The sequence below is a fragment of the Emydura macquarii genome, unplaced genomic scaffold (genome assembly GCF_026122565.2).
Source record: "Emydura macquarii macquarii isolate MOO-44397 ecotype Brisbane River unplaced genomic scaffold, CSIRO-AGI_Emac_v2 contig_1790, whole genome shotgun sequence".
NCBI classification, from domain to species: Eukaryota; Metazoa; Chordata; order Testudines; family Chelidae; genus Emydura; species Emydura macquarii.
Window position 1 is genome coordinate 22,430,027 of NW_027131927.1, and position 12,777 is coordinate 22,442,803.

Below are 12,777 nucleotides of genomic sequence, written 5' to 3' on the forward strand. Positions count from 1 at the left end.
TACCCTGGGGGCCGATGAGAGGGCAAAAGGGAGTACTCTGTACTGGTAGTGGTCCTGGCCCAGCATGAATCTGAGGTAACACCTGTGACTCAGTATGATGGAAGTGTGGAATTCTGCATCTTGAAGGTCAAGTGCTGAGAACCAATCTCCTTCCTCTAATGCTTGAATGATCGCTGATAGGGTGACTATCTTGAATTTCTGCGCTCTGATGTATCTGTTGAGAGCTCTGAGGTCCGGTATGGATCTCCAATCTCCTTTTTTCTTTGGTATCAGGGAAGTAGTGAGAGTAGAAGTCTTTGCTTTTGAGATGTACAGCACAGGTTCTATAGCTCCTACGCTGATGAGATGGTTTCTCTCTTGAGGTAGCAGACTCTTGTGAGAAAGGTCCCTGAAGTGGGATGGGGAAAGGTGTTTGGGGGGTGGCGGGGGGAAGAGAGGAGAAATGGATGGCATATCCATTCTGAATAATTTTCAGTATCCACTTATCAGAGGTTCCCAGGTGCTGCAGAATGGGGTAAAGCAGTCTCTGAAAGGACAGGTGAGGTCTTCCAGTATGAGGATAAAAGGAGTGTTCTACTGTCACCTTGATCACGCTATTGAAACTATGCTTTGAGGTGGAGGATTGAGATGCAGTCGGTTGGGGTCCCAATTACTTTCGCCTAGAGAACCTCGGTTTCCTCCTCTTCAGCTTGTAAGCTCTTTGTGATGAGTAGTGAGATGTGTATTGTGATGACTGGGGCTTAAACAGTGACTGAGAACTATATTTTCTCTTGTAGGCCAGCGTGTATATCCCTATTGATTGAAGAGTCACCAGTAAATCCTTCAACATGTAAAGAGACGCATCAGTCTTCTCAGCAAATAACTTCATCCCTTCAAAAGGAACATCCTCCACTTGGCTTGGACCTCTTTAAGGAAGCCAGATGAATGCAGCCATGAAGCCTGTCTCATAACAGTTGCTGTGGAAATCGAGCATGTTGCCATGTCAGCCACATCTAATACAGACTGAAGAGATGTTTTAGCCACCAACTGGCCCTCATTAATTATGGCCTTGAATTGGTTTTTATGGGAGTCCAGAAGCTGTTCAATAAAGGAACCAAGTTTCATATAATTCTGGTAGTTGTATTTTGCTAGCAAGGTTTGGTAATTTGCTAGGTGGAACTGGAGGGCGGTTGATTAATATGCCTTTCTGCCAAACAGGTCCAGACCTTCCCCGTCTTGGTCATACGGGGTGGATTTAAACTGGTGTTGGCAGCCCCTAGAATTAACCACTTCCACAATGGTTTTATGAGGCAGGTGGGAAAATAGAAATTCCGCGCCCTTTACAGGCACATAATACTTTTTGTCCGCCCGCTTGCATGTTGATGGGATGGACACAGGAGTCTGCCATTTGACTTCGGTGCGGTCCAGGAGTGCCTCATTAACTGGGAGGGCCATTCTGACAGAGGTGGAAGAGTGTAAAATGTCCACCAATTTGTGGTGAGGCTCAGTCACTTCCTGCAACAGTATCTGCAGGGCTTTCTGCCACTCCCTGAGCTAGGACCTAGAATAATTTAAAATTATCAGCGATGGATGGTAGAGGGGGCATCACCACCTTGTCTGGTGAGGATGATGAGAAATGAGCTTGAGGAGTGTCTTCCTTCTCTGCCTCCACCTCCACGAATGGACAGCTCTTAGCTCTGTCTCCAGACAGGGGCAGTTGAGAAGGCATTGAGGAAGGAATGCCTTCACACACTGGCTAGCTTCATTGAAGGCAAGGAGCAGCGCGTGCACGGATGGGACATACTGCTACCAAAGTTCTTCGACCGGCAGCATGGGGGCGCAGACACACCTACAGTGGCGCACCTATAGGGACACTATTTGAAAAAGAAAAAGTTCAGAGGTGGAAGTATAATACATATTCTCTAATACCTTCTCAACTGAACCATCAATATTACTCCAACTGTACTGTTGTAATAGCACCTTTTAATTATAATTACTAATTATGTTTTGATAAGATCTTGGAAATTGCAGGACAGAAGGAAGTTTAAGATGCCAGGACTACACAGTGGCTTCATTTTCCTGCCTCAACCTGTTGACTGCAGTTTCACTGGAATTTCTTATGTCTGTAGCTTTAAATGAAAAATGTTTTAAAAGTACTTAAAGTGTTCATTTGCAGAGGAGACATAGGCAATTATTTTTTCTGCATGAAAAAATATCAGACCGTACTAACTGATGTTTTCACTTCCTTTTATTGAGTGAAAGAGATGCTACATTTGAAGGACAGATGAAACCAGTCATCTGTCTTTCATTTAAGATGTGGAGATGCCCAACTGTTTTGAAGAAATGAGTGGGAAGAAACAGAAAGAAAATATAGTGTTAAGTGAAGGAAAACAAAATGAGAGCCGATACAAACAGGTTTTATATTTGCACTGCTTGTTTTGCACACAACATTTAAAACTAAAGCACCATAGCTACTTAAGCTGGAGCCAGGTACACTGGAATTAAAATATAGAGAATACCAACAACAACAATTTAAGAGCATTTAAGCACACAAAATGTTCCCAGATGATTATTTCTCTTCAGCTATTTCTCGAGCACTGGAAGCTACTTACCACTGTCAAGCTTTTCTTCATTGTTTATCTCCATGACTACAAACTTCTCACATACTGCAAATGTAGGCAAAGTAGAAGAGATGACCTGTCCAAACCTTTATGGATAGAGAATTACAATGTGTACTTATGTGACAGATAAACTTAAATATGTCAATAATTTACATCCAATAGAGTAAAAATATTAGAAAGAGGAAAATATAACAAAAATGTTAATCCTATCACTTGTAAAGACTCACAAAGTTTGCCTCAATCTAACATTGTTGGACAATTGATATGCTAATCAGAATGCAGTCACTTTAACCCATTCAGTTTGCTAGCGTACTTGCTTACTTAACAGGTAAAAAAACATTTAAGATGCTAGGTTTTAAGAGAGGAAATTTGGAAATACCTCCAGATCCAAACCAAAGGAATGTTAGATAGTAATAGGGCACAATCATTGTTCAGAGACTATTATACATTCCTTGAGATGGTGTATCTGGATCTCTCAATTGTGACAACATTCTAGGAAATGCCACCCAGATTCTGGCTGCTGTCAGAGGTACAAAGAAAGTCGGAGGGCGATGAGGAGTGGTAGAAACAGGGAACCAAATATTACAACTTGTTCATTTAGTAGTAAAATTAAAACTATGCCCTATATTATCTGAATAAATTCTGTCCTGCATAGTAAAAATGGAGCCACGCAAGATGTTTGATCCTACTGACATCTTTGGTTTTACTGAGCAGAAGAAGCAAAATCAGCCTCCATGCCGCAAAATACTCAAAACACTGCAACTTTCTACCCATATGCAATATCATAACACACAAGTGGCAAACTTTATCTTATCACACAATTGATCTTGTTATCTAGAAGTACGTCTCTCAGATAAGAGTGAGAAATACTGGTAAATACTGCATTTTAATGGTGAGCAGTAGGACAACTCTATGGGTTGAAAAAACACCTCAATTTGAGTAGAAATGACACACAGACTAGATATCCAGGAAATTTTCATAATCTCTCATAGTAACTGTGGAATTAGAACACTGTGTTTCTCCATTACTACCCAATATAACACTTTAAGGCATATCAATATTTAGTCATTTCTGTTTTGACTTAGACTTAAGATGTAAGTCAATGCAGTGGCTTTAAACTATTTTCTATGTTTGGTGCTGCCATTTCTACTGGAACTCTTCCATTCATAAATTCTTTACTTTAGTCACCCTAAAAGAATTACTATCAGCAGGTTTATTGCAGAAGCACCAGCATCTTTAAAATAAGTTAGTAAACATTCATGCTACCTGAGCAGGTCATTGCTGCTGGGGAAGCCTTGAAGCAAAAAGCTCAGTACATTACTAATTGCAGCAATAGTGGGCTGGGACAAAGACATATCTCGAAGAGTCAGCAACAGTTTGGGGATTAGCTGGAACTCCCTCATTAATTTAGCATTCTTTGAGGCTTCACTGAAAGAGAGAAAAGATTTAATGAACAAAGAGAACATCTTCTGTCTATTTGTGTAATTTGTTATCCCGTAGGCCTTCCTACGACGCCAGTGTCAACTAATACCTGGACTCTGTGAGAAGTTCAATGAAGTGCTCAAATAATGAAAGATGCAGCTCATATGGTGCATGAAGCCAGACCTGAAATACAGAATACACAGGGTACATTTTGTATATAAATCTATTTTCTTGTTTAAGTTAAACAAAAAGTCAATATCCCACTAAATATACCAAGAGTTATACAAATCCTGGCTTACTGCTTTAGGGGGGAAAAAAATTAAGGCTGGCCTACCAATGAACAAAAAACAAGGATGCCCTTTTTGGCTTCCTTGTGATGAATTTAAAAAAAGTTTGAAAGGTTTTTTTCAGTTCTGGTATATGGGTTTTCTTGCCCTTTGCATTTTTTAACTTTGGAAGTATCGGGAAGAGAAAGTCTTCTTTTCCCTGTTTAGCTGGAGATCTCCCTTGGAGAACCTAAAGCAGACTATGTTTTTTCAATTCTAAATGAAGTAGTCAGGCTGTTAAATCTTAAAGACATTGTCTCCCTACTGCTTGTTCAATAGGGCTTAAAAACAAAAACAAGGCTGTATACAGTCTACAGTCTAATCAAAACTACTTCTCTTATTTAATTAGGTTTCCCTTTTTTTTTGGATCTTTAATATCAAACTTATTAGCTCTCAAGTGGTCCTCAGAGTCTTTCATGAAAAACAAAGCAGAGGTGACAAACTGAGCAGTTTCATGGAGCACAAAATCTTTGACACCATAGCTGTTACTTTGTTGAATATATTATTTCGGTGAAACTGTTTAGAGGGTTCTTTTTATGAACACAGCAGGATCTTCAAAAAATACTCATTATTTTGATGAAGATCTTATTCTTTGTGAAAGGAGACATTTCTCTGCTGAAGATTCTACTCTATGTTAATCTGTTCAACTGGTTCAATAAATCTACTATTGAAGCAGCAGAAGAATAACACTTGTTGAAATTTTTTTGAATAAACGCTTTTTTTTGGTTAAAAAATACTATTTTACAAAAACAATACAAAGTTGCAAAGAGCTCTATAAAATTTTTTCATTTTCTGGAAAATAAAGACAATTTGCCAAAAAAAATTTTGCACCAAAAATTTCAAACAGTTTTATTGTTTCTCTGATTCAGAAGTGGAGGCCTGTGGTAGGGGTATTTCAATCTGTTGATATCTTTGCTTTTTTTGGTTTAGGTTAGATATAATATAAAGAGCAACCTTAAAAGGTACACAATACTTGTATTACCATATTTTAAATGAGCAAAAATGGGGAACAAACTCATTTTTCCTTTTCTGTGGATCACCTGTGAAAGGTTGAAGTCAAAGCTTCTACTTTATATTTCCTGGTTACTTATTCATAATTTTAATATATTGATGCATGATAATATATCTTAATGGAATCTCAAAGCACCTCACTGGTACTAATGAGAGGGCGGTAAGAATTCCATGAAAGTTAATTAAAAGGAAATGCTACAGGAACAAATAAGCTTGATTTTCACACAGAGTCTCCTTAATATGTTTCCAAATGAGTATTTAAACACCTACATTGACACATACGGATGAAAAGTGGGCACTTCCATGCCTTAAGAGCTGATCTGATCAAGATAGAACATTCTATTAAGGAGCTAACATTTGAAAATTGGGCTTCCCAATTAAGATGAAAACAAAATGCTACAGAAATAAGATTTTTAGCTTAGCTCGTGTTTCGCATAGATAAAATGCAGAGAGGACTCAGTGCATGATCAAATTCCTATGTATTATCTTGCATAACTTGTGTTGCAATTCTTCTTACAATAGCATAAAATAAGGGTAGAATAATAGCATTTAACTCTGAATTACTTTACTTTTATTGGTTTAAAACTGCAAGCTTGGGGTTCTTTTTGTATGAAATGCATATGGAAGTTTAAGGGGGACCTGATACATAAATTCTGACAGCTGTGCTGGAATTTTACCCCTATTATTTTTAAAATATCTTTTGTGTCTCAATATATTTACTAAAGTAAAACATACAGGTGAGCAGAAACTGCTGTTCAACAGTTAACTGCAAACCTCATCCTCTTGTAAAATGAAAAAGAACACCTTTTGTATCCAGTAATAATTTTATTAGCAGTGAAGCAATTGCAGCAGGATGAGATATCATGAAACTCAAACTACTGGTAGATCAGAGGCTCTCCACAGTTTGTTTGCTGTACTGAACTATGTATGAAGTATAATGTTCTCAGGATAATCATCTTTCCTGTTGTGATTTAATGCTTCAGGTATTATATTAGCACCATCCAAATATGTCTCTAGTTTTCAGGGATGCTATACGTACTTCAAAATCACATAGCAGATCCTGGAAGGCAGTTGAATTTGGAATAATGGAGGTTTCATGCCCACTATCCACAGTTCCCACCAAGGAAAAGGTCAAATGTAGTATGTGGCTGTTCAAAAGGGAGCGTTTCTTCTTTAGCAACATTGCCAGCAACTAAAAAATAAATAAATAAATAAATACACACACACACACACACACACACGTACACACACACACACACACACAGAGCAGCAGCACATGAACTTTCATTCATTTAAGTCATTGTCCCTGTCAATAATCTGTACTTCAACATTTTACAGACAAAGAAAATATTAACTCTATTAAAGCACAATGGAACCACCAGAAGAATGTGGATACAGTTAAACCACTTTAAACAAAAGGAGGCTTTTATAAAACATAGGACCAGTAAACTTCCTTTAACCTTGTAAGCTTGAGGGGTGCAATGAAAACAAGGAAGATGGAATTAGGATCAACTGGAGAAAGGCAAGCATGTTGAACTGGAGAGATATTTTCCTGCTCCTAAAATATCTTATGTTCTTTGCCACTGGCTGGGGCACACATCTAGTGCTGCACTGAATTTGCACTGCTGTAAACAGTACCACCTCAAACAAAAGGTCTCCAAAAACACTGATTCAATATGGCAAGTGAAAAGCCACTTAATGGCAAAAGCTAGAAGAGCTTTTCAAATTTGGAGTGTGAGTATTAGGAAGGGAATATCAGGGGATTCAAAGACAGGTTGTAGAAGTGCTTTATATCCAAAATCAGAATGGTTCTGAATCCTAGATTTTAGTGGCCTAGTAATTCCATAAAATGGATAATATGCTTTTCTGGGGTCCTAGAATTGCCACTTAAAAAAACATGTATCTATGAATTATGGTTCTTTATTAATCTGCAGCAAAACACTAGGTCAGGACACCAGTAGAGTATTCATATTCTTGAAGTTTTTGAAAAAACAACAGCAGATTTGGTAATTAATATGCAACATACAGCTCTAAAATGCCAATATTCTGGTGTTATGCCCAGTGAGCAGAAATGGTCTACTGAGCTGAATCATATTAAATATGCAAGCCTATTACAACATTTCAAAGCAAACTAGAAAGTACAATACTGAAACAGCAGTCTTTTTTCAGGGTGGCATTTTCAAAGAGGCTGCCCCAAGAAAAAAAAAGTGTTAAAATAATGTTAAATGTCTTTTTTAATCCCATCAAAACTGAAGATAATTTGAATGAACATTCTCACTTTGCCCTCAGCTTACCAACTGAGGCTAAGTATTAGAAGGGTTTTGTATTATGTGATCAAATAGTTTCTATCAGAGCAACAGGACACCATGATTTAAAGATGGGGTGAATACCTTAATAAAATATCTGGGAATTATTTCTAATTCAACAACACCGAAGGACTTCAATGATGGCTTTGAAATGGGCTTGTACAAGGTACTATGATGTTCTACCACTAACACAAGCTGCCATCTTGTGCTCCAGAACTTCTAGTTACTATACAGTAAGCAACTCTCTCCTTCTTCAAGTGCTGGTCCCTTTGTATATTCCACTGTTGGTGACTGACAAGCAGTACTCAAATATGAGACGAGTGTGAGGTTGTATATGGCAGAGCTGAATGCTGTTTCAAAAGATGCACCAGTAGAGGAGTCCTGTACAAAGGCATAGTGTTTTGCAAATGCATAGACTGAGCTCCATGTAGCTGCCTTATAAATATCAAGTAAAGGCATCTCTCGAAGCAACATCACAGATGCTGCTTGCCCTCAAAATCCAGTCCAAGATCATTTTGAGATTCTTTGAGAGGATGCTTTGGACACTGGTGGTTCTGATTCATTCCATGTGGTGGTGGGAAGGAAATGGAGAGGTGGTCGGTCAGTCCTGCTCTTTATCCCCTCAGTCTGAGGCATGAAGTGAACCAGGACACATATGCAGACCAAAGGACACTGCTTTCAAAATTTTCCAGCTCCAAGCATAGAGCACATATGGACCCCACAGTGGAATACACAGAGGGACCAACACTGAAGAAGAAACTCATTTTTCTGTTTAATACATTCTCAGCTTCAACATAGCAGCTGAAATCACATAACTGATTTAAAACCATTTGCCCTTTCTCTTTCAAACCACAACATTCAAAGTAACTTATTTATATTATTCAACTGGTAGTAAGGCAAGCTTAAAACAGCTATTGACACTACATATAATAAATAAAAAGCAATTTTTAAGCACCTTGAAGTGTAAATGTTGAGTTGCACAGAAATTCAATCTACCAGATCTGCTATGTCTGACTTCTTACCTACCTGATAACCTTTGATTCTTTCCATTTCTTTGCTGGCTAGTGGGTTGCTCTTTACAACACATACCAAGGCCTTCACAGCTGCATATAGTCCTTCTACATCTGATGCCATGGCTACCAGACCCAGAATAGCAGCAGCTCCACCAATGTACTGTAATGTAGTGGCAACAGGCTTCGGAACAAATGTTCTTACTCCTGAGCGTAAGGTAGTAAAAATAAAACAATGAAAACCTACCTCACTTTTTGTGCAGGAACCATATAAATTACAAGTAAGCCATATTTTACTATTAGTTTAATTAAAACAAAAGCAAAGTTGATGAATTATATTAAGCTTATAAAAGGGAGGCAGAAGAATTGTGTTTAAGTTATTTAATAAGCTTGATGAAAGTATAGGTACTGTGGAAACTCATTGTGATGTCTATAATTTTTTTAATGGCAGACAAAGAAAACACGTTAATAATAGAAATGCCATGTATTAATACAATAAAAATGATAGACAATCTTTACTTGATGAATACTTAATCATATCTACCTTTTAGTTCTTTGTCGTTATATACTGTAAAACAAAAATATTTAATGTGGTAACCATAACTTAACGGTAAATTATCTCACCCAAATATCCTATCAGAGCTGCACCAATCATGCGTGCAGGTCCATTCAGATGTCCTGCTGAGTTGTGCAGCAGCTTCACTGGTGTGGCATTCTCATGGGAAGAAACAGCTAGCTGAATAAAATACCACAGAAAAGAGTGATTGAGTAAGAAGATTTTTGTTATTGTTGAAAATGATGTGCCACTACAACAGTATCCTGCAGAATCCTGGGCAAACCTTATGGAATTAAGTTAAACCTTATTGAATTATATTTAATATATCTGGGGATCCACTGTATTGAAAATGCAAATGTTTGCATACTATTGTGGATTGTATGGAATTTATTTAGGAGGAAGAAGGATTAATGTAATCCTCTGGGAGATATTAGGTATTTCAAAGGATTTTTGAGGACCCTATGCATTAACTGGATTTCCTAGGAAATGCTTAGGTGTGAGGGAATGCAACTAATTCACTTCAAACACATCCATTTGAAGCCATGACCTGGGGAGAAAAAAATACTGTCTACTGATTACCTGCTATTGGGAACTCCAGATTAAACACCTCTCAACTATATAAAGGTTGGACTACAAACTTTCCGTGTGTGCGAGTTCTCAGCTGAGGCTGTTCTGAACTTGTGAACACAAAACAGACCCCTTTGAGAGAGTCTGAAGGACTCATCTGCCAGAGACCACATTGGAGACCATGGAGCATCTCTGGTATACTCAGTAACATGTATGTAGGGTTTTTTTTATTGTTTTTAACAAGTTTTTTCAGTAATGTTTATACCCCAAGAATAAATGTGTACACAGGAAATGCTGTGTGATAACTTATAACTAGGATCAATTATATTCCATCCCCGAAGGTAGAGCAAGCAGGCCTGTTTAGACAGACGGTCTTTTGCTGTGAGTAACACAGTGAAGTCAGGGAACTGTGCAGCCTGGAAATATTCCAATCCGATTGGAGACACACAGAGATCTCTTTCCAAGAAAGGTAATGGGTGGGGACCTGGGAGCCTAAGAGTGGATGCCCTTTGCTGGACTACTGAGGGGCAATACAGATGCAGTTGCCCTGAACTGTGACAGATGTGACAATTTTTCTCTCTCTCTCTCTCTCTCATAGCTAAGAATAGATAAGGTTTAAAAATAAAATTAACTTTCAGATAGGGCTGTCTATTAATTGCAGTTAATGCATGAAATTAACACAAAACAAATGAAGTAGATTTTTAAAAAATCATCATGATTAATCGCAGATTTAATCTCACAATTTAACAATAACAGAATACCAATTTAAATGTATTATAAATAATTTGGATGTTTTTCCACATTTTCATATATATTGATTTTAATTACAACACAAAATACAAAGTGTATGGTGCTCACTTTGCATTATTTTTATTACAAATATTTGCATTTTAAAACCCCCCAGAAGAAACAGTATATCATACAAGTCCACTCAGTCCTACTTCTTGTTCAGCCAATCACTAAGACAAACAAGTTTATTTATATCTATGGGAGATAGTGCTGCCTGCTTCTTATTTACAATGTTACCTGAAAGTGAGAACAGGAGTTCTACTATTGTAGCCGGCATTTCAAGGTTTTACGTGTCAGATATGCTAAACATTCATATGCCCCTTCATGCTTCGACTTGTAGGCTCTAAAGTTTTACATTGTTTTGTTTTTGAGTGCAGTTACAATGTAAAATTTTTTTTAACATAAGTTGCACTTTCATGATAAAGAGATTGCACTACAGTACTTGTATTAGATGAATTGAAAAATACTATTTCTTTTGTTTGTCTTTTTACAGTGCAAATATTTGTAATAAAAATATAAAGTGAGCACTGTACACTTTGTATTCTGTAATGCAATCAAAATCAATACATTTGAAAATGTAAAAAAAGTATTTATAAAAACATTTAAATTGGTATTCTATTATTGTTTAACGACGCAATTAAAACTATGATTAATTGCAACTATTTTTTTAATTTCATGATTAATTATGATTTTTTTTAATCATTTGACAGCCCTACTTTCAAATAACCCAAACAGGCCACTGAGATAATTTCTAAGCACAAAAGTTGGATATGATCTAGGATTTCCACTCACCCTAATTTCTATTAAACAAATTACAACACTTAGAAATGGTGGTCCCATAAGTAAACAATTCAGTGACAGGTTAAAAAAAATTAAATTACCTGAGAACATTATTTGTTAGACTGATTTTCAGCTTTACAAATATTTTTGTAAAGCTTTCACAAGAGTAAAAATTAGATATATCATATTGCTCCAAGTAAAGGAAATCAGCCAAAACTGCAGCTGCCTCTAAAAAATTAAGTTAGAACCTGCAAACATTTATACATATGAGGGTTAGTGGAACAACACACAATTGCACACTCAGAAGACTGGGCCATTAGTAATGTTTACTTCCATTACAATCAACTTTGTTGTTCTACAGTATAGCCTTAAAACTTTTCATTGGGAATTACAATGAGCATCTGCAACGAAGAGCCAAAAAACTATATCAGAAGGGAAAAAAGAAATAATCCTAATGGAGAGGATCATCTCAGAGCATCATCCCATAAAATGGTTTAATGCAGTTTAAAGACTTACCAAAGTGGAAAATGAACACAAAAAATACTTTTAATAAGTAGGACCCAGATTCACAAAGGTATTTGTGAATCTGGACTTAGGTGATCACTATCACAACATACAGCATCTTAGAGTGCAAACGTCAGAAAGAATTCAAAAAGAAAATTAACTGTGAAAGTATATAGACTATAGGCCTGAGAGCATTTTTAATCTAGCAAATTTTTGAAGTTACTACATGTATATTTTAACGTACCTGTTTGGCAATAGCTTTACTATCCACTTTGTTGTAAACTTTCCTTATTCTTGCCACTGTAAGTAAAGAAACTGAAAGTGCATATAAACCAAAAGAGACTTTCTCCTCTGGTACCAAAGATACTGGAGATGAGCTGACTCCTTCTGATTTAGAATCTTTACCTTTAAGATAAGAAAAACTTATTTTAAAAGCAGAACTATTTTTCTTTAGAATAAATTTTAAAAGTAAAATTGTAGTACATTTTACACTGGAGAAAGGCCTAAAAATAAATTCAGTGGCTATGAATAACCCTGCTAAAGATATTGCTGTTTGGTGTTGCTTCTATGTATAGTATGAGCCTATATACCAGAAGGCATAGAACTTGTGTAACAGCAAGACGTTTATTTTCCTTTTTATTCAAAGGTAAATTGTATTGCTCCTTACAGTTTGTTTTTTGTGATCAAAGTGTAAATTTGCAGTTCCCCCTCCTCATTCATTCAAGATGGGTATCCAAGTCAGGTTGTTTTCCCCTGACCACTGTTAAGACCACTCCATTTCCCTTGTTAAGAAGGAGAGTTTGTTATCAAAGCCTGTCTTAGAAAACTTATTCGGATGGCATTATGCACTGCTGTGATCAAGCCATGGAAAGCAAATTAGCCACTAAACAGCAATATGGTTTGCTT

The 12,777-nt window shown here is 36.8% G+C and overlaps 1 protein-coding gene across 10 annotated transcripts in view; it reads right to left on the reverse strand.

Annotated features, from left to right (window-relative positions):
• WDFY3 (WD repeat and FYVE domain containing 3) overlaps positions 1-12,777 on the reverse strand; it is a 325,380-nt gene that overhangs the window by 108,059 nt on the left and 204,544 nt on the right. For all 10 annotated transcript variants that reach the window (XM_067557105.1, XM_067557104.1, XM_067557103.1 and 7 more), the window contains 7 exons: positions 12,116-12,276; positions 9,300-9,411; positions 8,692-8,882; positions 6,399-6,551; positions 4,132-4,205; positions 3,867-4,028; positions 2,592-2,686 (listed from right to left, as the gene is read on the reverse strand). In XM_067557105.1, coding sequence (XP_067413206.1) covers positions 2,592-2,686; positions 3,867-4,028; positions 4,132-4,205; positions 6,399-6,551; positions 8,692-8,882; positions 9,300-9,411; positions 12,116-12,276 — 948 coding nt within the window. The remainder of the gene's footprint in view (positions 1-2,591; positions 2,687-3,866; positions 4,029-4,131; positions 4,206-6,398; positions 6,552-8,691; positions 8,883-9,299; positions 9,412-12,115; positions 12,277-12,777) is intronic.